Here is a 25,998-nt window from a genome sequence, read left to right as displayed (position 1 = left end):
CAAACGGCAGCACACTCTGAAGTGTTTCTATTCTGCTTCTCAGCAGGATGGAGCACAGCGCTGCATGGCTTTTAGTACCTATGCTGGCTTAATGAGCAGTAGCTTGCATATCCCAAGGTGACGTATTTTTCCAAAGTTGTAAGCTGGGAATCACCTGGAGAGAAAGAGGACTGGACATTTTAAACGCTCCTTAGAGTTCAGAGTAAGTTCAAGCAATCATACACTTTGGGGCAAGCAAACATTTGCATTTCCACCAGTAGTGAAGATTTCAGTGGGAAAGCACAACTTTGTGTTTGAAGATGCGGTGCCTTTGGACAAACTAACCGGGGCACGCCCAGCCCCTGCCTAGGACTTCTGTCAAAACAGCACCTTTTCCTTTGGCATCTGTGCTAGCTGCCCAGGGGCCAAAAGCAGAGCACATACTGGGGGCACCACCTGCTTCTGTAAATTTCCTCTTGTTCACAAAGCAGGAAACCCAGTGGTCAAACCCTTAATGGAGCAAACCCTTTCCATCCTAGAAGACGTAAGCTACTCCACATGCTACAAAATCACTCTGAGGTCTGTGGAAGCCTTGCTTGTGATGAGCCTGAAGTCCAGAGCCTTACAGCCCTTAAAAATCAAAGTTCCCCTGCCCAAGTGGAGACAGACCTGTGTTAGCATAAAAACTTGAGTGGTGCCAATGCCCCTGAGCAGCTGCAGAGTTTGCTCCATTCTCTGGGACAGAAGGTGGAAGGAAGGGAACGTCCCTTCCCCAGCAGTTGGCTCAGGGCACTCCAGGAGGAGTAAGGGAAGACAGGTTCAAAGGGAGGCCATTTGCCAAACAAGGACAATGCTCATCTGTTCTCACCAGCTCTGTGATGCAAAGTGGTCATTAGGTGCCAAAGCAGCTGGGTGAGGTGACACACATTACTAACAGCTTCTGGTTTGCTAAGGGGCCATATAAGAAGAAAAATTTCTTTCTACAACGGGGGATAGACCACAGAGGGATTTGGCAGCTGCCACTGTGCAGGAAGGAAGGGGAAGAGAGTATTCTCCCCCTCAGATGGTTCAGCTGCAGTTTGCAGGCAGAAGTGGAGGAAAAGAGCTCAGGTCTGCACGCCTCCCCCCCGAATACAGGGCATATTTGCATGTATTCAGGGCCTAGGATAAACTAAAATAGAAACACATTTGGTTTCAGTTCACATCGTGGTTGTGGCTCACGTTTTATTTACAGAAAGGGCAGAAGTTTCCATGAGTGAAGAAATCCCCTTTCTTTGCAGGTTTAAGAAAACCAGTCAGCAGCAGAGCAGTGCTACTGAACTCAGGACTTCAGTCACCTGCTTCCTAATTCTCAAAGCAGCTAAAGCCCTGCAAGTGTTTTTTTTACCTTTTATAGTCACAGGACTAGTCAAGCAAAATCTTGATTGGATTATTCTGCTTTAATTACAAAATGCACTCAGACCAAAGGCACAATAGTACCTGGTACATATGTACACATTTCTCTCAATTATAACACCAAAGACCAAAATGCCATCTGGTCCTGCTGTAGATCAAACATTCCCTTCTGGCAAGATCTTTGGATTATGAACAGATACCACAGTAATGCTTGAACTGCCTCTTGTGTGAAGGAGACCAGACTCTGTATTTATTTATCACGTACTTTGAGATCCTTTAGGGTGGACTATACATGAGATAAGCGAGAGAACAGATGCAAAACTGGAACCTTGGGAAGTCCATATCCCACCACCCCCTGGAAAAGAAAGGCAGAGATCAGGGTCACTCTATCTTTGCTGCAGTTAGGACAAGGTAGATAAATCACAAGGTTTTTTTATTGCTGGTGAACTCAAAACAGGCAACTTTAATCTACTGAGGAAGATACACATACAAACAAATGTTAGGCCTTGTGCGTTTTTTTTTCTTCTTAATGTAAATGTCTCTTCAACTTCAGTCCAGCTCCCGAGCTCTCACTGAGCTGCCACTGAGATCCTGGTAACGTGCTCTGGGCAGTTCTGCAAGATGTTGTAAGAAGCATCACATGTATTAAAAAGGGAGATTTTGCAGAAAAGACAAAGCTCTGACAGCAGCCATGTTGCTCAGAAAGGAGAAGTCTGGCTAATCCTGCTGCATTAGGTATGTGGTATTATACATAATTAAATGATTTAAGAATTTGCCAGGTCCTTTTCTGTTTCTGGTGTGCAAGCTGCAAGTAAAGTGCACTTCTGGGTATAAATTACCACTCTATGAAGATGCAAGAGCTGGGTGGTACACATCAGACACCAGTGGAAAGCAGACTACAACAGCTGTTTCAATGACACAGGCAATAAGGATAATGCCCTAGGATACGAGACGCTGCTGGGAAACCCTTCCATAGTTTAGCAGTTAAATATTACATAACTCAGCAAAACACAAATAAAGTGTCATTTATATGGGACCTTCTAAAGTACAGGCAATAACAGACACGACTGCTATTGCACACCAGGTCAGCTCTGTGGACAACCAGTCCTCCACACCACATTACTAACTCCTTTTAACCTTTCCAAAGAGCTTTGTAACAGCTAAGGAGGAAGCAGGGATCCTAAGGATATTTCTGTAAAGCTGAGGGCTTTACATGATGTGGGGGTGGTGTAGGAGACAGCACAACACCACATTTAAGCTATGCTGTGAGAGGACAACCCAGCTTTAGACACTGCATTTGATGATCTTGACATAACCAGGGCCAAAATGGTGGGATCCCAATCCTCATTTGCACCTTGCAATTCTTGTTCTGGTTCAGTAGAGCTCATCTACATTATCCCACACACAAAGCTTTTTTTTCCTCCAGGTACAGTTTCAGGTGACTATTTTGCCTGGGTCTATACTCCTGAGACCAACACAGCTGATAAACTACATACTGTTCCTCTGATTTCATAACACTGGCATCGCAGCATCAAAAGAACTATCTGTTCCATGTTTGTTCTCTTTTAATTAAATGAACTATAAAAAGGGAACTCTAAATACCCACCTAAGTATTCTCAGTGATTCGGGATACATTGCATACCCAGGGCAGATTTGATTAACTCCTTGCCACCATTGTTTTCATGTGTCCATTGCCAGCAATGGATGCCATGTGAAAAGGGGAAGGGAAGGAATAAAATAATTGCTCTCTGTGTGATACAAAAAGGGATTAACACTGCCTTGTAAGAGCAGAACCAAGAAACAATTCTACTCACAGGGCCAGCAGTGCTTTTCCTCTCAGGAATGGCTGTGCCAGGGCAAGGAGCAGATTCACAGCTGAGCACCCCCTACCAGAGACAAGGGACCTACACAGAAATGGCCCAACTATTTCCAAAGTAAGAGTGGAATCCTACAACAGATTTGCATTTCAAGCCAAATTATCCCTGGTACAGCTCTGCTGGCTCTGGTGGAAGAACAAGAAAAATTAATCTGGCCCTACAGGACAACTATGGCAAACCTTCCCCATAACTCAGTTCAGGAGTGAGGCATCTGACAGCTGGAAGCTCCATGTTTCTTGCTAACTTCAAAGGCCAAGACTTGACAGAGTGAATTACAAACTTGTGGCTGCCCCTATCAAACACCTTCCCTGCACCATATCTGTCATTGTACTCCATAAGTGTTCCCAATAGGTTAAATTTCAAACTGTCCCTGGTGCAGGTAGGTCTACAGTGAAGCCGCAGCAGTCCCTCCTGCTCCACCTCTCCATAGTTGCTCTCACACCCTAACTCATTCAGGCAGAGTATGACGAAGGGCGTGCTTTTCAGATGGGTGTTTTGCTTTATATTTTTTTTAATAAATGTATCAGGCAGCATGTTATATCTCTTGCTGCCTCCAGTTACTGTCATGACAATATGGTTGTGGTTATTTAAAGCAGAATAAAAGAGAAGAAAAAGCAAATCCACTTGATACACTGAGCAGAACACTAGGTAGAACTGAACCAAGGCCTGCCAGTGCTGAAGGAACATGAGAGTCAGTGCCAGAGGACCAAATCGTGGATGCCATGTTAGCCACATGAAGGTTTTGACCTTCAAATACAATGGGCTGCAGGCAAAGTCATCGACATCACCAGAAACAGAGGAATCCCTGGAAAGGAAGGCAGAAAACTCTTCTGGGCTGTATAGTCTCTACAAGGTTTGCACGGCTGAGATGGGAGCTGGAATGTGCAGCAGACCCCCAGGCAAGATCTGCTTTGGAGGGACAGAGGAGATGGGAAGACTTGCACTACTTCTTGCGCCTTTTGCCAAGATTCAGATAGCACAGATTATGGTAAAATTCACTTGGCAAAAAAGGCCTTTATTAGAAAAACAAAAAAAAGAAGAAAAAAAAGGAAAAAATTTCTAGTGAGTATCAGGACTGAGATTTCAAAAAGTACAAGATCTGTATAAATTCAGCAAGATGTCCAGCACCAGATTATTTCATGGTGCAACAAAGAACCTGGGGAGAGGCCAATGGGACCTGGAGAGGGGAACACCATCTACCTCCCCAGCAGACTGCCAGTCTTAGGTACTTCTCAACAGCAGATGGATTTTCCTTTTTCCTGCAGCATCTCAGGTCCCACGGGAGGTATTGGTTGCAAGCAAGCACCTGAATATTGCCTAATGGAGTAAGCCAATCACTAACTCAGCTGGCGTGTCCATGCCCATCCACTGATTAGGTGGGGTTTTTCTGGATGTGTTTCTGATGTAGCATTTCTTTTTTCTTCTTTCTCCACTTTAAAGTGTAAGCAAATGGACTGCTTTCATCAGTAATAAGTTAAAATCAGAAACGACCTAACTAACAAGTAACTGATATTGGTCCTTGGAGCCCAAAGAGTAAAATCCATAGAAAATCTATTGGTTCCATTTTTTCTGGTATATCCCATGCACACCCCCATTAGAAAAATGGGGTTTATGAATCTTATCATACAGCAAGGAGCAGTACCTCAGAGCCAGATCTGTCAGTCTGTGGTAGAGGTCTAGGCTCTCTCAGATTGCTAAGTATGGTTCTAAGTCACTGCTCAATCCGTCTTCACGTGGCCATTGGCCAAGGCAACGGGGGCGGTGGGGGCCCCCGGCTCAGCAGTCTCATCAAATCGTAAGCGCAGGGTGTTTCTGATCACCAGCTGCTCCATGATGAAAGAAGCACAAAACCATGGGATGGCATACTCCAGGGTGATCAGGCCCATGAAGTCAAAATCAAACTGGGAATAGTCCCATGGGCAGGCATTGAACTGGCGTAGGATGAGGCCAGTGGTAAACTCCCAGAGGTATGTCCACAGTGTGTAAATGAAGCAGCGCACTAAAATGTTACACTTGTCTTTGAGATACAGATACATCTTCTCCACAATGAGGATGGAGGTGCCATAGATGAAGAGTGCCCACACACTGGTAACACCTGGGAACTTCCAGTTGAAGTTGACCACAAACTCCCAGGCAGCTGTGAACATCACCTCACAGAAATAGCCATGGATGGCGTAGAGGTACCATCGTGAGAAAGCCGTCAGGGGTTCTGCCGCAGCCATTCTTCTGCACTCACCCCAGCAGCACTCTGAAAGGAAGAGGGAGAGAGAGGGACAGAGGAGTCAATGAGGATGTCACAAGTCCTTGTCCCCTAGATGGCAACACACAAACTTGTAACAAAGGATAAATCTGAGAAAGAAGTGACTCTCATTTTTACCACAGCACATTTTAAGTCCTGGGGAAAGGTGGCAGCTTACAGGGCTCCATGACTCAGGATGGGCCTGAACAACATATACTGCTCTGCCTGAAAAATGGGATGCTGCTGGTATTATATTGGTGATAAGGAGGGAGTTGATAAGTACAAAAGCTTTGCCAGGGGCAAGGTTGCCAAAGAATTTACTGGTTGCAAGTCAGTAGAAAAATATAGTCACTCCACAAGGAGCCCACATCACATGTTTGCTCTTTTCAAGAAACACCACTGTACCTTACCTTTCTGATTCTACTATGGAATAGATTAGATGAACACAGCATTGTAAAACTGGGTCTTTCCAGTCTCTATACCCAAAATGTTTACTGTAGTGTAAAACTGAGCTTTGATGGGAGCTGCAGCAAGGGAACTGCAGGAGAAAATTCAGAGATTTTACACTTAGAGACACCATAACTTGCACTCATTATTCAGCTGAACTTTTATTTTGCCTGTTGAAGAACTCATCCATTGTATGGCTAGAATTTGTAAATTAATTTTCTTATGGTGTCAGACTTCCTGATACCAAGTCAAAAAGCACAAGAGAGGCACTGAAATCCATTCAGATTTGGCTTCAGCACAGCAAAGCACAAAGGAGGAAAATAAAAAGGAACAGCTGAGCCTAGAGAGGGGTAGTTAGTCATGATAAATAGGAAATGAGAACCAACTCTGTCTATACAGGAAGAAATTGGTGAAGAGGTTTTGAAAAGGCACAATATGCTTATCACTGAACTGTTTCAGCACAATTAGCTTTTACACTTTCTGTAGAGATTCACAAATCTGCCATGCTACAGTCAATGACACAAGGTGATTATAAGCATAATTTTACGGAAGCCTTGCAGATTTACACCACAGGATGAATTTGACCTCTTTCATTCTTAGAAACTTACTCTTTCAAGTTGAGTTTCTCCAGACTCCTTACCAAGCCCTATTTAACCTACTCTGCACTTGTCAGTTCTGTGGTGCAATGTGCTAGGAAAGGACCACACTAACCTTATGTACAGTCATTCCATGCCATCTGGAAAGAGACTGTTCCTGCCCTACCCTGTAAACACAGTGCCTCTCTGAACAAAGTATTAACATGCAGTATAACTGACATTCTGATAGGAGATAAGAGAAACTTCTGTAAGGAAAAACGGAACTATAGTAATAAACATGAAGAAGATATGCACAGAGGAATATTGAAAGTGAAAAGAACAGAGCTGTATCCATGATCTATTCACACCTCTCTTAACGAGACACACAACCAAAGCCTTGACAGTTCATATGATTTGGGTGCTTGAACAAAGACCCATTTTCTAATGGCAGAATCCATTTCACACAGGACACTGAGCCATCAATACATGCTACAGAGAAAGGTCAACAGCATATAGTGAGGATTAAAGAATCACTAGAGATTGCCTCATGTCTCCTAACAATTCAGTCCCAAGAAACCCTGCAAGACAGCAGAGGAGGTGGTACATGAGAAATACGCAGGAGGTGTATATCCACACAGTCCATAAGAAGCTGATGCGTAAGGGCACTGCAAAACAAGGACAGTTTGTCAATATAATGTTACTTGGTTATTTTGCCAACACAGTTGATAAGCTTAGGACTCTGAATCCTCATATCATTACTCCATTCTGACATAATTTCAAGAACAAATCAAAAATCAGAGGTACAGTAGTAAGAGAAAGCAGTAAGAAAGCATCATGGTTTAAACCCAGCTAGCAACTAAGTGCCAGACAGCCATTTGCTCACTGCTCTCCAGTGGGATGGGAAGGGGAATCAGGGGGGAAAAAAAAAGTAAAACTCATGGGTTAAGATGAGTTTAATAATTGAAACAAAGTAAAATGTAATAATAATGTAATTAGCTCGGTTAGAGCATGATGCTAATAATGCCAAGGTTGTGGGTTTGATCCCTGTATGGGCCATTCACTTAAGTGTTGGACTTGATGATCCTTGTGGGTCCCTTCCAGCTCAGAATATTCTGTGATGTTTCTGTAATATATAACATCATTACCCAGAGAAGAAAATTATTGTAAAGATTTTACTAAGTTGCCAAGGGATTGTATGGCTTTCCTCTCTTTTCTATAAGCCTTTCTAACTTTTTCATTTGTGATCCTTAGTCCTTGCACTTCTCTCTACAGCTTTACATTAAATGTATTTGAACTGTTAGCTGGGAGCACCCTTGTAATTCTGAAAGTCTATTCACAAAGTTGGATCAAATGCACAGAGGCTCCTTCCCTCTCCCCCTCCATTTTTATTCCAAGGTTGCCCTCACCAATTATTTCCGTTGCCTTATACCTCCCTATAAAAGCCAAAGACTCATAGAAACATGTCCAACAAGCCACGTCCTGTTCTACTTCCCACTATTTCCTCTGTGCAATGAAGATTCCTCTTTCCTGGTTCTATACCACATGCTTAATAGAACTCTATTTATTTTCTGTTTCTTTTTTACTGTTTGCCGAATATTTAGTCACTACACTAGAAATCTGATAATTGAATGAATCTAGATCAAGTCTGGGACATCTACAACACAAGTTAACCCAATCCAAAGACCACCGTTGAGTTCTTTTGAATCCAATGGCTTTCACCACAACTGCAAAGAGACAAACATCAATGCAATGGCGCTGTCTGAATATTTGCCTTCTATACTGTCTTGTGCCCAGGTGGCCCAACCTCAATGGAAACTTCTTCTTACAATATGCTTGAAAGAGTCCTCACAGACTTCCTGCTGATTAGGAGCATCCCAAGACAGGGCAGATGCCAATCTGTGCTAGCCCAAACATAACTGGTTCCACTGTCCTGGGCACTAAGCAAATCCACAAATCACAGCTCCTCCTGTAAAATATTTCATCCAAAATAAAACAAAAAGTACACAGTAAGACATAAAAGGAATGGAGGATACATTTAGGGGGGCTATCACAAGCCACAGCACATCACTGCACAAGCTGAGGACTGTACAATTTAATGGTTACAAGTCACTTGAGCATTTACAAAACAATTAAAACTGCAGCTTTTCCCAAGCATCTTATTTCCCAGCCCCACCAAATTATTTGGTGTCTGGTAAGCAATACTGCACAAAAAGGTCTCAAGAGGGACATAAAGCAGAAAACTGTTGTTTTATTGGGCAGCAATTCATGATAAAAGAATCAAGCTGAAAAGTAGTTGTGTGACATTAGCAGGAGAAGCATCCAAACAGAAGGCCAAGACTGGATTCAGTTAAGAAATACTGATTTGTGAAAAGCCTCAAGTAGATAATTGAACTTGGTGATGCAAAACTTTTAACGGCGTGACAGTAATACTGACCAAAAGGCTCTGAATGTATGAGAGCTATTCAGTCTCCTGAGGAAAACAAATGACATTCATTACTGAGGTACTTACAGTGGGATGGGCAGCAGCTTCCTGAAAATCAGAAACACAGCTGCCAGCTATGCAATTGTCTCAGCAGAGAGCAAACAATGCATGGAGACTGCGCATGGATGACCATGCTTGCACTGAGGCTGCTCAAACTGTGCTATTTTGGGGAAAATAAGGCACTTTTAAATTCAAAGTTTTGAAAATGCTTTCCATCATCAGCAAATTACATTTCAAATAGTTAAATAGAAATAGTTCCTCTAACACAAAGTTATTAGGAAGCCTGAGCTAGGCCAGCACAAAATTTTTCTTTCTTTCTTTCTTTCTCTAGTAGGACCTTCTTTCCAGCTTGCTGAGAAAAAAAAGCCAAGTCTATGGAAACCATACATGGACCTCCAAGGAACACTCAAGTCCTTTCCCTGACTGCCCTGCCCGTTTGCATAACTCTGCTAGCAATGAAGGGGCCAAGAGCCCACTCCACCTAAAGGAAACAAGCGGGAAAGTATATGAAGAACTGAGTTTCTCTACAGAAATCTGGTTGCAGCACCAAGTTCACTGAGGCCACAAAGCTGGGAGGAGTGGCTGATATCCCCTAGAGCTGTGCAGCCCTTCAGAAGGATCTCAACAGGTTGGAGAGATGGGCAGAGAAGAACTGTCTGAAATTCAACAAAGACAAATGCAGGGTCCCACACCTGAGGAAGAATAACTCCATGCAAGGACAAAGAGGCAATGGGCAGAAACTGATGAACAGGAAGTTCCACCTGAATATGAGGATGACTTTCTTTACTGTGCGGGTAACTGAGCACTGGAACAGATTGTCCAGAGAGGCTGTCCTGTCTCCATCACTGGAGATACTCGAGAACCGTCTGGATGCAATCCTGTGCCATGTGCTCTGGGTCGACCCTGCTTGAGCAGGGAGTTTGGACCAGATGACCCACTGTGGTCCCTTTCAACCTGACCCATTCTGTGATTCTGTCATCAGCGCAGGACTTTGACTTACAGCTGCAAGAAAGAACCAGGATTACACTTTAATATTTTAGAATTTCAACTCTGAAATGGGTATTAATAATCCCCTAGGTTGAGGTAAGATACAGGTAAAACTGATGCACCAGGCCAAGTAAGGAGAAAGGACTGACATCCCAAACTGCCCCACTTCACGTGAGACCCCTCTGTGCAAGAGGGGCACTTCCATACTCACAGTTGGTTTTGTAGGTGATGCAGCCTTGGCAGGCAAGAGGGAAGTGATCAGAATATGGACTGGTGGTAGACCAAGAAATAATGGCAGATTTGTCTCACACAAGCACTGCAGGGGAGACCTCAGTGTATGTTGTATTCACGCCTGATTAAGTTCTTGATCACTGCCTGGCTCATTTTTTTTCAAAGCTCTCCTTTGCAGTGGCTTTCTGCCCATTTCCCCGCTACCAAGCCAGACTGTGCTTAAAAAAAAGTATCTCACAGATTGTCTTTATTCCCTTTAATCCAGCAGAATTATTTAGATGCTCTGGATGAGTGTAATGAGACTTCATCAAGAAAACTCTGAATTAACTCTGAAGTGCTAATAAAAGAAAAAAACAAACAAAAACCTCCATGAGAGAATTCGCCTAATTCAGTGATGTCCTGAGGCTATGAATTCTGTCAGCTACTTGATCCACCGCAGGTGAACTTGAACTATTGCAGCATGTTTCTTACTCATAGTGCCCAGTTATTTCTGCAAGTTAAAAAGTTAAGGCACAATATTATTTTATAAATTCATATTTTAAATATTTACTAATATTTAGTTCTATAACATGCATGTTTGTATTTCTAAGAAATGCCTTAGATACATCTATAACCCTATATTACATATCATAATTACTCTTTAAATTTGAAAAAGTGCAACCGAGATATATACATAATTGGATACTTCAGTCTCTCCAAACGACAGGACCATGAGTAGCACACCACGCTGAAGTGAAGGGCACTTGCTTCTTCCTGCCCATGAGCTGTACTGCTAATGTCCTCCTTCCTCAGATTCTTATTACCCAAATAGTACTTATGTAAAAGTAACCATTCTACATGACTTTTTAATTACTTTCATTGGCACATCACTGCAGCTACTGTGTTCTTTCTTAAGAATGGGAGAATCAGATGTGTATCTGCTTTCTGCTTTAGCAAGGATTACAGTAGATACGAGAACGTGTTGATGCAAATTGACATGCATTTTTGAGCAATACCTCTTTAAGTGTAATTCTTATTTTGCATTTTCCCTGTGAGTAAACACCTAACAAGCGTACCTTTGCAACCATGGACAACATTCAATGAAGATGCTGAAAATCGGGCTTCAACATTGTCAGAGAGGTCTCACACACCATTAGAAGTAAAGGTTTACAGAACAGTAGATGTGTACAGAACACTAGGTACTAGATTTGGCCCCAAGACATTAGTTCATCAGTGTTTAAAGATTTATACAGTAAAGTCTTAGTGGTACTTATGTGCTGAAGTCATAACTCTGAGGAGATATTCATCCTTCAGGTAACTAAGAGCCTCAATTAACTGTGGCTCAGAAAATAGGATTTCAACTGTACTGAAGTGTGGAAGAGCTCCAGCAGATCGATTAATCAAGCCCTGCAATGAAGCTAAAAGCATACCACAGACGTCTCCAAATACAGACTCTCAGTGCCCTCAGGAAGGATCTGGAGCCCTGGGATTTTGGTCACTTCTGACTCATCTGTTTTTGCCACTTCTCTGTCTGGACTCTACGTCCATCAGGATGCACACTGTCTCCCTTCCACATACTGTGGGGTAAGAAAGCACAGTCTATTTCTTATCTGCGTTTTCCCCTCATTTTTGTCTCTAGCTCCTTTCCCATAAAAGGCACATCATTTTCCTGCCACTCCTTGTTTTCTTGTTCCCTTGCCCAGTTCACTCTGTACCTGCTGGCAGCCTCTGATCCCTGTCTATCTTTCAAATCTGGTCCAAAGAGAATTGGGATACAGTCAAAAAGAATGACGACAAAAGGAGATTAAATTAATCCAATTACCAGACTAACCCAAAGGGATGGGGAAGTGTGGTCCTTAGTGGTAATGCCTGTGTGTGGACTGCCCAGAACGTACCATTTCACAACGGGAAGGAGAAAGGTAGGGTTTTCTTGGGAAGGAGTGTAGAGGGGGGTGGCTTCTCAGAGGACAAAGAGAAAATATGAAGACATTGTTTAAAGAATAGCTTTCTGACTAAGGTGATCTCATGAATGGCAGTAGAAGTGCAGAAAGTGGAGACTTTCCATGTCCTGCCGCACACATTGCAAGAAATGTTACCTTATGTGAAGGCACCTTAGCCCACCTGAGTGACCACTCCAACTTGAGAACAAATTAAGGCAGTAGCTCTTTACTTACAGTGACCAAGAGGAATGTTTCCTTTGTACCTGACAGAAGTTAAGAGCCCCAAGAGTCATGCAAGTAGCAGACTTGAAAGACACTGTGGAAATGACTGAATCCAAACCTGACATCTACAAGTACTAAGCCTAAATCTCCCCAGCATCTCCTTCAGGTAAGGTCTTGTTCTTCTCCAAGCCTGTTGCTATAAGGCTCTTGAGCCTTACCTGCTGCCTTTCCCTGTTCGAAAAAATCTGCCCTGAGTTCCCAACATTTGCTGATACTACGGTTCTCAAAACAAGCAAATGTCCAGCAAGAGCCCAAGTGCCTGACGTGCCTCCAGCACAAAGCAGAGACTTTGAAGCCAGAACTCTCCTACAGGAGCAGGCAGAGCTTCCCATTAACACTGAGGAGGAGGGAGCCAGAATTACGGAAGGTCTGTCCCCAAGGAGATGGCATGTCCAGGGAGCACAATCTGCTCTGAGAATCTGTATCAGCCATCCTTCAGTTTTCGGCGCTTAGTTGCTGGATTCACCATTATCTTAACCTGGACAGTTGACTTCTTTCTCTGCAGTGAGAGCAGACCTGAGTTCCTACAACCCAGTTTTCAAAAGGTGACACGTTCACACACTGTGACTGCAGGCCTCATAGTTCCCTAATGGGCAACTGCCTGACTCTTAAGCTCCTGTAAGCTGGGCCCCTTCATATCAAACTGTGTATTCAAGTACAGTGGTAATCAAAATTCATGTGTGTTTCAAAAGCTTAACACATGATATTAGCTGACTGAAGAACATAATGCATATCATGCCTTAAAAGCAACCCAAACCAGAGTAACTAATGGAGAGAGAGAATTTGTCCTGCCTGAAACACAAGAGTTTACAAGATTTTATCCTTTCCACTGTCACTACACAGCCAACACATGAAAAGAGAAGACAACATTATGGCAAGACATCATGTGTCACCCATCTTATATGGTTTCTTACAGCTTTTTGGAAATTCAGACAGTTCATTTTGGAAAAGGCAGAGTTTTTTTCTTCTTAGCAAATGCCTCATCTTTCCAAAGCAAAATGAAAAGCAAATAAATCATTCTGCTTCAACCTACAATAAAAAATTGGTCAACTTACAAAGGTCAGTATCAGTAACAAACAAATATGCTTAGCCCAACACTTCTGAACAGTCTTCAGAAATAAGCCAGAATCAGGATGAAATGGATGAAAGCCAGATTTGGAAAAAAAAAAGACAAAAACATTCAAACATTTTTCACATTGAAAATAAAGCTTGGCAGAGAAAAATACTATGACCAAGGTGCTGAAATATCTAAAATCCTAGCTTGCTAACATACTGACACAATCCAAGTCACTTAAAACTGTATCATTGACAGATTCAAAGTAGTCTCTCCTCATTTCCTACAGGCAAAGGTCAAAGCATCATTTCATAAAACTAGCTGCTTCTTTTATGGAAATTCTTGTTGCATATACACAACTGTAAAGAACTGTTTCCCTCTCCTTTTATTACTCTTCACTGGTGCGCAAGCCTTTAAAAATTCCCAGAATTCAACTGATAGTAGGTAACTGGATAGTTTAACTGGACAGTCACTCTTCTTCTAGAAGGAACAGAACTGCTGCAGCTCATAAAGAAACGCAGCATCTTGGTCTAAGCTGAGTTAGGGTTAAACCCTGCAAGCAGAAGATACTGCATAAAGTCAGATGAAACAGGAGAGAGCACACTTTTAAGCACCTTCAGGTTCATAGCCCAAGACTGTTATGAAGAGTTTCCTTCTCTCTTTCCCCTTTTGGAAATCTCTTGGTGGTAATTCTACATCAAATAATTTTTGCTTCTCAATATATAATCTTTTCCTTCCTAATATTGAACAATTTCTGAGATGTCAAAGAATCAGGTCTCCTAAGTGCTATCTGCTACTCACAAGGCTGTGACTCCTCAAGTTTCCTCCTAACATCCCTGGTGTAAAACTTGAGCAGTCTCAGAGTACTAAATTATGCTTTTTCACAACAGGAATCCCTGTGGAGCCTCCAAGATTACTTCATCTACCTCATCTTCTTAATTTCAAGTTCACACAGACATCAGAGGCAGAAACATCCTGGAAAGGAAGGGTAGAAGAGGATAAATCTCAGAATTCTACTGACCACCTCATCATGCTCAACAAGATCCTCAAGTAGACAACCATGCCAACAGCTGGGAAAGGAGCTCCTCTAAGCAGTTGCCCAGTTTTTCCCACTAGTGCCCACCAATTACCATACCATGGGTATTAATCATGCTATCACTAGCTTACAAAGTATGTAATCAGCAGTGGAAAGATATTGTATGCACAAATAAATTAGTGGTGAGTTTTGTACTTTATTGTTCATATTTATTTCAATTCAGCATCACTTAGGTAAATTTGCCTTCATAGACTTGTCAAATTTCTCTGTCCTGAGTAACAAGTCAACAAAAACTTAGGTTTTAGGGCCTAGTTCCTATACAGCAAACATACGCCCCACTGTATTGGGTACTTCTGTTCCTATTTATATCTTTGCAAAAGACGGCTGACATTTTTAGCACTGTTATTTCCTAAAGGTATCAGGAAGCTTAGCATTCAAGTTACAATTACAAAAACACCATCTTCATGTTTTATGCACACCTGTCATTTTTCTCTTTTGTAAGCCTGAAGCTTGAGATCCTCCATAAACCTCTAACATTTAGCTATTTATGACTCCCCTTCAGGTCATTCATTTGATTATGTGCTGTGTGTCCCAAGAAGGAAGCACAAGAGTTTTCCCACAGGGAAACATGACTGAAACTCAATCTTCTGAAAGGTGGCAAGTTGTCCACTCAGGAGCTCTTTCAAAAAAAAAGAATAACTCAACTTTTGGGCCCCATGTAGAACTGGTATTTGCCAGGGCATTTCTCCCTGGCATTCAAGGAAGGTCTTAGCTCTTCAGACATTAATTTCTTAGCTCAGCATGGGTCCGTAAGCTTTTGCTGTTGCATTCTACAGTTCCCTCCTTTTCCAATCAGTCAGCTTTTGAAGGTACTGTTCCAGTAGTGGTTCCCATCACTGTTCTTCCAACTGAGACATGTGCTTCCAGCTGCAGCTTCATGCACTCCAGCTCATGAACCAGGGAGCTGGGTCATAAGGATGGCCTGTGTCTCCCCTGACTAGAGCTGATGCCACCTTGGTTCTTTTCCTACTGTTTCTGAGCTTCTTATTGCCTCTCTCCCAAATCACAGACGTGGACTGTTCTCTAGTTTGGACTGGACCATAGATACCTGCTTTAATGAAGGCAACATGCTATGTCTACATAAATTTGAATTCTACCTCTAGCTGTATAGATATATAAAGATATAGAGACACCTTCATATATTGTCCTATTTTATTTGCTGATTTGTCCTCTTTTCCCCTCTGCTTGAAGGGGATGGATTTTTTTTCCCATAACTGCCTCTTCTGAATGTGTTCATTTTTGTGCTGAGGTGAGCTTTTACAAATGCTACAAACACTACTATTGGATTTAGATTCATACCTTCAACCTGCCAATCATTTATCACAGCTTCACAGAGTGTGCTCACTTCAGCCTTTACAGAGCCTCTCTGAAAATAGATCCATTTAATATTATGTTTATACCCTTCTTCCACATTTCCTTTTGTGCCTGCAGCATGTCCAAATGACCATGTCATACTAAACAGTATCCCCAATAAAACCAACAAATTCATTGCTCCAATACTGAAGAATATTCAAAATCTACCTGTATTTATTAGTCAACCTAAGTGTAACCCTAACCTTGGGTTCCTTAAGACAGAAAAGTCTGTACATATGTGCAGAGGGCTGCGCCAGAATATTCTAAATGCCTGAAGTTCAGGAATTTACCTTTCATAGTACAGCAAGCCCAGATCATGAAATAAAGCTATACCATAGCTTCAGACTGCTTTACAGATCTATCAGTTTATGGTTGAGACCCAACTCACATTCACCCCTTTTCTGAGATCCAATCTACACATCCAGCCTTCTGAAAAATTCTAAACCATCTCTTGTGAATAGCAGCTAACATGCATCTGCTTCAGGACTTGTGGAATGTAACTGCATTATGTCAATATCACCTACTTCTAAACACCTGAAAAAGGAATTAAGCTTCCACCTTAGAAAAGAAAATCCTTAAGAACTGCTAAGTCTAATCCTAAATTCAGCAAGGATGTAAAAATACTACTCACGTCTTCACTCAACTGTCAATCTGCACAGAAGACATTTTCCACTCTCAGCTGCAGAAAGATGGCACAGTTGCAAAAACTAAAAGCACAATGATAGAAGAAGACTTGAATTTGAGTCCACACACACAGCTACTGCAGCAGAAGACACAGCAATTTTCTTGCTGGTGTATTTGTCTTTATTCTGTTTTACATGCTTCAAAAAAGAAAATGTTCCAAAACACACAGAGCTCTTTTCTTATACATATTCATTTAATTCCCAGTGATTGACAAAACATGCTCGTAATTGAAACACAGGCACTAATTGGCCAAGATTATTGGCCATCTCAGAAGAGAGACAAGATAACAAAGTATTCTTTTACTTGACTCTGGAAAATGCTTTTTCCAGAATAGATAACTCAGGTTGATGCATAACGCAGAAAGTTCATGTTCTCACTATCAGAGCTTCTCTTTCCTTTAAAAAAGCACTTATGTTTCTCTGCACAATCCAGACAGTAACTTTCAATGACCCTGAATTAGTATTTGTGATGATCATGGAGGGGCCTTAGGAAAATGTGGAGACACAAGTGTGAAGAAGGAGGAGTTGGTGGCCCAGTGTCTCCATCCAGCTGGGGTTGTGATGTGCTCAATCTTTCCCCACTGCAGGGCTCCACAAGAAAATGCTCATGCCAGGAAGAATTAGCTACTGCAGATCCAGATGATGTTTTCAGTAATTTTGATCTTACTGCTTTGGTCAGATCAGAGACAGAAACATGATATTCAACTTCAAACAGCTTCAACCCCAAAGATGGCGTGAGGATCTGTAATTTACTGGCCCCCTTTCACCTCCCTCTCAATATCAGCTGACTCAGTAAAACCTATCACCTCTCCTTAGAAAAGGGAATATTGAGCTGAACAGACTTCACCTGGTTCCCAGAAGAGGCTTATTTTTGAAGTCTCATGGCAGCCTAGTAGCTGAATGCTATGAAACACAGGACACCTTCAGCTGAAACACTGGAAGAGTCATCTACATCAGATAGGAACATGGAAGAGGAAGTGGTAAGACCACAACTTCCCAGCCATGAGGTTCAGTTCGTTTTTTTCTTAACACCTCCTGTACTCAGCTTCTCTTTTTGCCAAGTACCAAGCTTCCACTCATTTCTATCAACTTGTCAGAGGAAGTTTATTGCACTCTGCACCTGGTTGGAAAGACTCAGTTTCCCCATGGGGCCTGGCAAGCACAACCAGAAAAGGAAACAACCACGGCTGTGTCATCCTCTACAGCATGGAGGCAAACCTGCCAACCGGGGGTCTCATCCAAACACAGTAGAGGCTTTTCAATGGATGGATAATTCAACTGGCTTCCTTCCATTGAACTGTAACCTAATGCTTTACCTAGACACCATGTAATTGTCCTTTTGTATTTAAAGAGGGGAGACAAGAATAAGAGAATCTCAGAATAATTTGGGTTGGGAGTGACCCCAAAGACCATCCAGTTCCAACCAGCCTGCCAGGGGCAGGGATACCTTCCTCTGGATCAGGTTGCTCAGGGCCCCATCCAACCTGGCCTTGAACACTTCCAGGGATGGAGCATCCAAAAATTCTCTGAGCAACCTATTCCAGTGCCTCACCACCCCTCACAGTAAATAATTTCTTCCTAATATCCAATCTAAACTCACTCTCTTTTAGTTTAAAGCCATCACTCCTTGGACTATCACTACATGCCCTTGTAAAAAGTCCCTCTCCAGCTCTCTTGTAGCCCTCTTTAGGTACTAGAAGGTTCTATAAGGTTACCTTCTCAGAACCTTCTGTTGTGCAGGCTGAACACCCCAGCTCTCTTAGCCTGTCTTCACAGCATAGGTGCTCCAGCCCTCTAATCAACTTGGTGGCCTTCCCCTGCACTCATTCCAACAGGGTGATGTCCTTCCAGTTCTGGGGACCCCAGAGCTGGATGCAGCACTCCAAGCAGAGTCTTATGAGGACAGAGGGTCTCAGTACAGACTCCTGAAGAACACCATTTGTTCCTTGAAGTCCATTGGGACTCTGAGCTATTCACCACTACCCTTTGGATGCAACAGTCCAAACAATTCCTTATCCACTGAACAGTCCACCTATCAAATCCATGTCTCACCAATTTAGAGAGAAGGATGTTGTGGGAGACCTTGTCAAAGGCTTTACAGAAGTCCAGATAAATGACGCTTGCACCCTTCCACTGATGGAGTCACTCCATCATAGAAGGCTACTGGGTTATCAGGCAGGATTTGCCCTTGGTGAAGCTGCGCTGGCTGTCTTGAATCACACAAGAGTGTCCTGGCCCATTAATGATTGGGCACAGAGTTCCCAAATTGGCAGGGCTTTCCCAGGGTCACACTGTTTTCTGCCCAGATCTTCATTTGTGGTGCCCTTTATACTCAACTGATTTTTTCAGCTTTCATTCTACCATCTCAAGAAAAGTTTAAAGATACCCTCTAAACAACTGGTTGTTATTTTAGGAGGCACAGCTGTTATTTAAGCAGTGAGGAACTGATACTTCTTTTGAGCTGACACTGAGCTCTCACTGACTGAAATGCACTTCTGACTTGTTTGGTTTTTGCCTCCAGTAATCTGCCTTACACTATTACTACAACATGATACCATTCTAACAAATTAATTATTTGCATGACATGGTTTTACTAGATTTTGAATTTCATATAAACATTTCATACACGCATGCATACAACGGCCCAAATTAATTCACGAATTTCAGGCACTTATCCAAGGTACCTTACAAGCTTCACTTCCGTACAGGCTCCCATTTGTAGTTACTAGAGCCTGTGAAGGTACCTAGAGATGGGCACATTCTGTAGACGAAAGTGGAATTGATCATTCCTGATGCTATCTTTCCTGCATCTTTCCAGTACGTACTTAAAGGTGCTTAAAGCATGTACAACACTGATTTATTCACCTTGGTGAAATACTTGAGGTTACATAGGGTAGTTTCAGGTCTTATCAAACAAGATTTTTTCTTTATCTTGCTTTCCTTCTGGGCAACAATAGGCACCTCATGCCTCTGGGCAAAATACCAATTGAACAAAGATGTCAGTTCTCATCTGTGTGTTGGGAACTGTCTTGTGTTAAGACTAGAAAAGAATTCCTCAGTTTTAAGTAAAATGGTTTGATAGTGTTCACACTGGACACCAAAAATAACCCTTTTCAAAAACCCCAAACCTTAAATTCTTTTTAAACCATCTTTAAAATCTGCTCAGCAAACAGAGCATCAGGTGACCCATAGCAAATAGAACCAGAGAGGCACCATATGTTGTCTTGTCCATGTTTATGAGTTGTCATTTTTATGTCCATGCTTAAGAGTTGTCATTTTTGTGCCTGAACTGTGCTTCTACTATTGGCAGTCCTGGAGACACACACTCTGGTCAGCTGTCCATTCCTTTTTAGATGTACACAAACCTGCAGCATACCAGGACTTCTATGACAATCACTAGCTATTAAGCAATACACTGTTGGTAGAATGAGTAAGAATGTAAGTTTTTGTCTCCTGCTAAAACAATCTAAATATCATTCCATAATATTACTAGTCTTGACACATGCAACAACAAATCCATCACATTACACAAAGACCAAACAGCACTATCTGCACAACAGTTCATAGCAATGCCAAGGTGTTCCAAGTGTTAGTATTTTCAAGTGTGCTTGTTTTGCATCGGCTTGTACTTAGAAGCTAGATTACACTGCAGCTAAGTATCTTCACTGTCTCTGAGAGTTCCCACAGCTGGAAAGATATGCAAAGTTAACTTAAATATTACATAGGCAAAGTGAACTTTTAAATGAATGTGCCTCAGCCAAGGCAGTGCTGCATGCGTGGCAGATAGATAAAAGTTCTAGCAGCACACATCTGTGCCTGAAAAGAAATGGAGGGTGACTTTTGCCATCCCATGCTGATAGTAGTTTTCTTGGGTATTTCTTATGTCTAAGTCACTCTACTGAGTCACCTGCACTCAGACACTCTGGCAGCACAGTACCAGATGCAAAGTTTTGCACTGCATCCACAACATTGACAGATCTTCCTTCCTTCTCCTGCTGAGTTTACAATGACCAGTATATTAAAGAATAAGGAGCATCTTATGCGTGGAAGCAGCCCCCATACAGCAGCCTGCCCTCACATTTTCCCTGGTAGAGCCACAGCATGTAAAAAGTTCCAAGAGTCTGGCTACAAGCAGACTGGGTATCAGAGGATGCTGAAAAAAAGTGAAGCTCTTCTACAGAGCTGCATGAAGGCTCAGCAGTCAAAAAGCAGGGGACATTAGCAATCCACTCCAACTTTCATCCTGGGAGTACTAAAACTAAAATATCAACTAGACTACAGTAGTTCTTCCAAAGCAATTCTAAAAGGCATTGAGACTGATAGATAACACAAAGAATAAAAATTTTCAGTTCCCCTGAAGTTGCTAGATAGAGCTTAAAAGACTAACTATCAAAAAAAGATAAAAGAATGCAAAAGTATGCACACAGGATGATAAATGTAGCTGGAACCAGTGGATAAACAGAAAATTAGGAATATAGTGGGGGTTTTGGCAAGTTATGTAACAAGAAGTAACATGCATGCCCAAAGAAAAGTTCAAGGAATGGTCACCTGTCATATTGGGGCACTCAGTAAGTACAACCACCAGAGACCCCTTTAGATGACCCTCCAGGACCATAAAAGGACTTCCAGTTGGAGGCAGATGAATGCAAATTAGTTCTAGGGAAAGTAATGTTTCTGTATTAGTTAGGAAGTACATTGTAATGAATGTGTATAATCATGATGGAATAAATACCCTGTTGTAAAGTTTCATGACACACATTCAATTAGAGGAGATATCCTCTGAAAGTGTCCAGCACTGTAATAAAGAATGCCTGCTCTCTAATACTTCAAATTGTATTAGAAAGTTTATTTTCTGGCTGATTTCGGTATCACTACAACAAGGAAGTGAAGCAAGTAGAAGCAAGAAAAGGACTTTCCTAAGTCAGTGCCAAGGTGGCTACATGGATGGGGTTGTTGAGCAGCTCTGCTGCCTCATGAAGCAATATGCAAACTGATGCAAGTCTTGTAATGAGCTGTGCTAGCCCTAGGAGAGGCACAAGGGGCAAACAGTGCAGTGAACTGACACAGGACTGATGAAACCTCTGCTTTATTACTAGGTTTGCCATGATCTGCAATATGACCTTGGACACGTCACTCCACCTCTCTGTGCCCCTCCCTGACTGCCATCTGGCTGATTAGACTGAACTATTGGTGTGAGGGCTGCATCTAATTATAGATTGGACTGGCAGGTAACACAAACAGTTACCTATACTGACAAAAGTCATCAGGCAAAACGGAAATAGAAAGAGCAACTGCATCCAGTCACTTGCAGAAGTGGCAAACTGAGGTGCAGTCAAAAAGGCTGCACAACTAGGCAGCTCTTAGCACCAGTCTCATTTGCTCAGTCATCTGTGTCACATGGATTCCCAAGTTTACCAAAATATTTCTTTCAGGGTGCCTGAAGGTCCATCTCTAAGCCAGATACAAGCATTTGTACTTAACAGCACATTCAATAAGCTTCTCTGTACAGCACTTAAGATTGAGTAATTAAAGGAAATATTTCTGCAGTACAGTTTCTCATTAGCAACCTAATTAGCCTTCTGAAAATAATTAACATTCCTTTCTATAAAGGCAACAGATGACCTATTACATCCATTAGACAAGCAAAACAAATGCTGAAGGTAAAGAAGATCTATTCAGGGAGACAGCAAGAAAGCATCCAGCAGCAGTACAAGTGAAAAAGAATGGTTCACAAATGCCTGTGAACCATGAAGACTGGAAAATGCAAGTGTGTGTGCAGAACTAGTATGTGCATAACTGCCTGATCTGTGCACGCAGCATTCACACTGAGCATTTTCCTTCCCCTGCCTCTAGGATCCACCGGTAATCTCATCACTGAGATGCTGAAAAACTCCCCTCCAACTTGTTTTGAAAGCCAGAATTAATCAACCATTCACAGTCAGAAACAGCTCTCTCCACATGCAAAAATTCCCCAAGGATCATGTATTTTGACTATTAAAACACCCTCACAATGCCCATTAAAACAAAGCATGATTTAATGTCAGATACAGGGACAAGTGACTTGATAGCTATGAACCACATGAAGTACACCTGTCAAGTTTCACGGGGTGGTGCTTGATCAGTTAGCATGCCCCAAAAGAGTTAAGCATGTTTCCTGACCAGTGGATGTTTGAAATCAGTGTGTCTGCAGAGTCACAGGCACCAGTATTGTGGGATGTGTGTGTACATACAGATGACAGAAAGCAAAGGACAGACAGAGGTCAATACATCACTGCCTGGTGCAGCAAGAACTGTGGTATCAATATTGTTTGATGCACTGTTTCAGTGCAGAACAACAGATAAAGGAGAAATAAGCATCCACATATTCAGGTAACATAGCAAACATTCATGAACATGCAGCTGCATTTTCAGCCAGTTCCATGTTTGATACATACTTAATTTCCCTGGCAGGAAAACTGAACAGTCATAGCCTTCAAGTGTGATTGCAGTGAGGGCAAAGCTCAGCCACACAAAAGCTTCCACAGCTACATCACTATGGAAACCACAAATCCATTGCCTGCTCTGTTTGTCTACTTCTTTCACTGATTAAAAACAAACAAAGAAAAGGTATTCTTCCAGTTTATCGCCTTTTCACTTTGGTCAAGACCATAGGATGACAAACACATTTTACTTTCTTCAGAAGCAACCATTTCTTCCTTGACAGCTCTCTTTGTGAAACCTACCCAACCTCTCAACCCAGCTGGACAGTCATCCCTCTCAGCATGCTTCCACCACTTTTTTTAGTGAGGACTTTTCAAACGCAGTCTGGGATTTTATCTTAGCCTCCACAGTTTCCTTCAGCTTCTGGACTAGGACAACTTCAAAGGTGACTCACTCTAGGGCACATCCAGCTGGTTGACATAATGAGAAGCTGAAAACTGGTCTGAACACAAGATACGATGTCTTGTTTTGACTGAAGTAACATTCCCTTCCTTTCCAAGAAGCTCTTTAAGAACATTTGAAGTGTTCTCAAAATGGAGTAGGGCACATTACAACAAAGGCTGAACTTTTGCTTTAAGAAGACCATCATTTCTACAGCCCACGGGATGATGAGAGGTTACTTCTATGTCTTCAAGGATATCACAACAATGCCCAAGCCAGTTTAATGAAGGACAAGCTCAACAGAGTGGTGATCACAGTCTGCAGGGTCTTGTCCCCGTGGCTTTGAAAGCAGATCTGTCTGCATCTCCAGCAGACAGCATACTGAATAGCCTGAGTGGATGGAACCTACAGGAGGCGGAGGAATGAATAATTCATAGTCTTGTTCTGCTGCCAATGGATGCATGTTTTCTTGTGCCCATACAGCACTCAGTTTTTGTTTTAACAGTAATAGGAGACTTCTGCGCTTCATTCGATGGTTCTTGAGGATAGCAAGAAGCAGCATTTGCTCTACTCACAGCAATAGTACCATATACCAGAGCACTTGCCAGACATAGCTTTCTTCAGAAATATTCACTGCTGCATCACTAACATAACGTCTGGACTCATACAAAGCTCAGTCCATCACCATCTGCCTTCTCGGAAAGCTGCTGACACTTGCTTTGTCATAACATTGCAGCACTAGTCTGGACTTTGCCACTCAATAGATGACACTTGTTGATCAACTGAAGCCCAGTAATCAGCTACACAATGGGCAGCAAAATCACAGCTGGAGCTCTAGGCAGGAGCTGACCCTGCTTATCCACACTGTTAACACTGCCACAATTAAGTCTACTGCTTTCCTTCAGCAGCTGACTGGGTCTGCTCCCCAGTCTCAGAGAGTATCAGGGGTCTCTGAGCAAGAATACCCAGAGGAGTGGGACAACAGAACAGCCCAACACAGGATCTCTTAGGCACTACAACTAGGAGAGTGTAATGAGACATCTGAGACAGGACAGACTGAGGGATGATCGTGCTACATATATCTGAAGTTTATGCATGTAGCATCTACATATTCAAAGTGAGTTCCCAGTTAGAAATAAAGTACGGTGCACAACCTACCCATGAAAGCTGATCCACAACAGGGAAAACAATACTGTAGCCTGAACCATGCCACATACTGCAGACACAAAGAGCATGTCGTAAGTGCTGCAGGGTCTGGAAATTGTTCTGGTCCCACAATATCCACCCCACTGACCAGAATCAATATAAAGTTTTGCTCTGGGATATAAATCACCCTTCCAAATTGATAGCATTTTACATGCACTCTGTGGAAGTGTAACTGATTGCCACAGCATACAGGAGAGTGGCAAGATGAGACTAAAAAGATTAGTACAGTAACACACTGATGAATCAGGTGCAGAGATTGCACTGCTTGTTAGGGCCAGGAATAGATTCTTCATCATCCAACTCACACCTGTGCTTTCACAGGAGAGAGCAACCCTCTGCTCTTTACCTACTGCTCTGGTTTAGCTCAGAGATGCTGCTCCACTGTCCTGATTGTTTCAACTGCCTAAGGCTATCAGAGTGTGAGGTTTCAAAGAGACAATAACACTGATAAGTTTGGCTGTATAGATTACAAGCAATCAGAATGATGTGACTCACAGCAGACAGAAATCAAGGGTGATGTGTGCAAACGGCGATCTTACGCCTCCAGAAAACAACTTGAGGTTTAAACCAATAGAAATAACTTTGCAGTCTACATATCTAAATTTCAAAGGTCCCATCTACAACGCAGTCAGCTCTGTACTCAGAGAACTGTTCTGTTTTTCTGGTCTGAGTGCAGTCCCACCAGTTTTACCCTCCAGACCTTACCTTTTCTGGGGAGGGATCCTGGAGATCTCCCACTTTTTGGCCAGCTCCTAGCTCACAGCATCCACAGGTAGACTAGGTTGCCTCCAGCAAGTCCAAGCCGTTTCAGATGCCAGTCGTTGTCAGCCCAGGGGCGTGTGACCAACAGCTAATACAGCAACCAGACAGCCTTCCTAAACCAAAGAAGTACAGTTTAATTTTAATACAGCAGAACACAAGAGAGGCTTTAAACACTGAACGAGCTAAGTGTATGGATAGCTTAGCTCCAGTACCTTGGGCCCTGGAAGACCTGACTTCTTCAGAGCCCCCACACGGCACCTGTACCTGCCCCTTGCCCAGGGTGGCACCCTGACAGCTGCCTCTCCTTGGGTGAGGCTGAGCCTTTCTGCTCTCCACTGTCCTTCTGGATCTCAGCCACAGCAAACACACGGAGCAACTTCACTGGAGTCAGTGACCAAAGGTTCAGTGCTACCGTCTCAGCTGAGCTCTCAGTTAACCCTTGGAGGGTCTGCCAGAAATTGCTTTACCTCTATTTTCCCCATCAATGTCTCAATTTTTTAAGTAAGCTTCACTGCTGATACCTTTCCACCCCCATCCTACCTCTCCTAACAGTGCCTCATCTTCCCCAAC

The 25,998-nt window shown here is 42.6% G+C and overlaps 2 protein-coding genes across 2 annotated transcripts in view; both read right to left on the bottom strand.

The window, feature by feature from the left end:
* The window catches only part of LOC121672925 (DNA repair protein RAD51 homolog 2-like), a 59,398-nt gene extending 33,946 nt beyond the window's left edge, over window positions 1–25,452 (bottom strand). Inside the window, exon 1 of the mRNA XM_042045851.1 lies at window positions 25,372–25,452. The gene's annotated coding sequence lies outside the window, so the exon portion shown is untranslated. The remainder of the gene's footprint in view (window positions 1–25,371) is intronic.
* On the bottom strand, window positions 1,791–25,458 carry LOC121672926 (transmembrane protein 229B). Its single transcript, XM_042045853.1, has 2 exons — window positions 25,372–25,458; window positions 1,791–5,499 (listed from the first exon to the last, which is right to left on the bottom strand). Exon 2 carries the CDS (start codon window positions 5,471–5,473, stop codon window positions 4,970–4,972), a length of 504 nt encoding a protein of 167 aa, XP_041901787.1. The 5' UTR covers window positions 5,474–5,499; window positions 25,372–25,458; the 3' UTR covers window positions 1,791–4,969.
* Between the last annotated feature and the right edge of the window lie 540 nt (window positions 25,459–25,998).

The sequence above is a fragment of the Corvus kubaryi genome, unplaced genomic scaffold, assembly GCF_017639235.1.
Source record: "Corvus kubaryi isolate FWS band 111438036 unplaced genomic scaffold, C.kubaryi_AGA036_p1.0 65048, whole genome shotgun sequence".
Taxonomy (NCBI): Eukaryota; Metazoa; Chordata; class Aves; order Passeriformes; family Corvidae; genus Corvus; species Corvus kubaryi.
The sequence above is the reverse complement of the archived record's forward strand: the minus strand, read 5'-3'. Positions and strand labels throughout refer to the sequence as shown.

What these genes read in the sequence shown, in the direction of transcription:
- LOC121672926 (XM_042045853.1), bottom strand. Translation starts at nt 5,473, where the DNA reads ATGGCTGCGGCAGAACCCCTGACGGCTTTCTCACGATGGTACCTCTAC.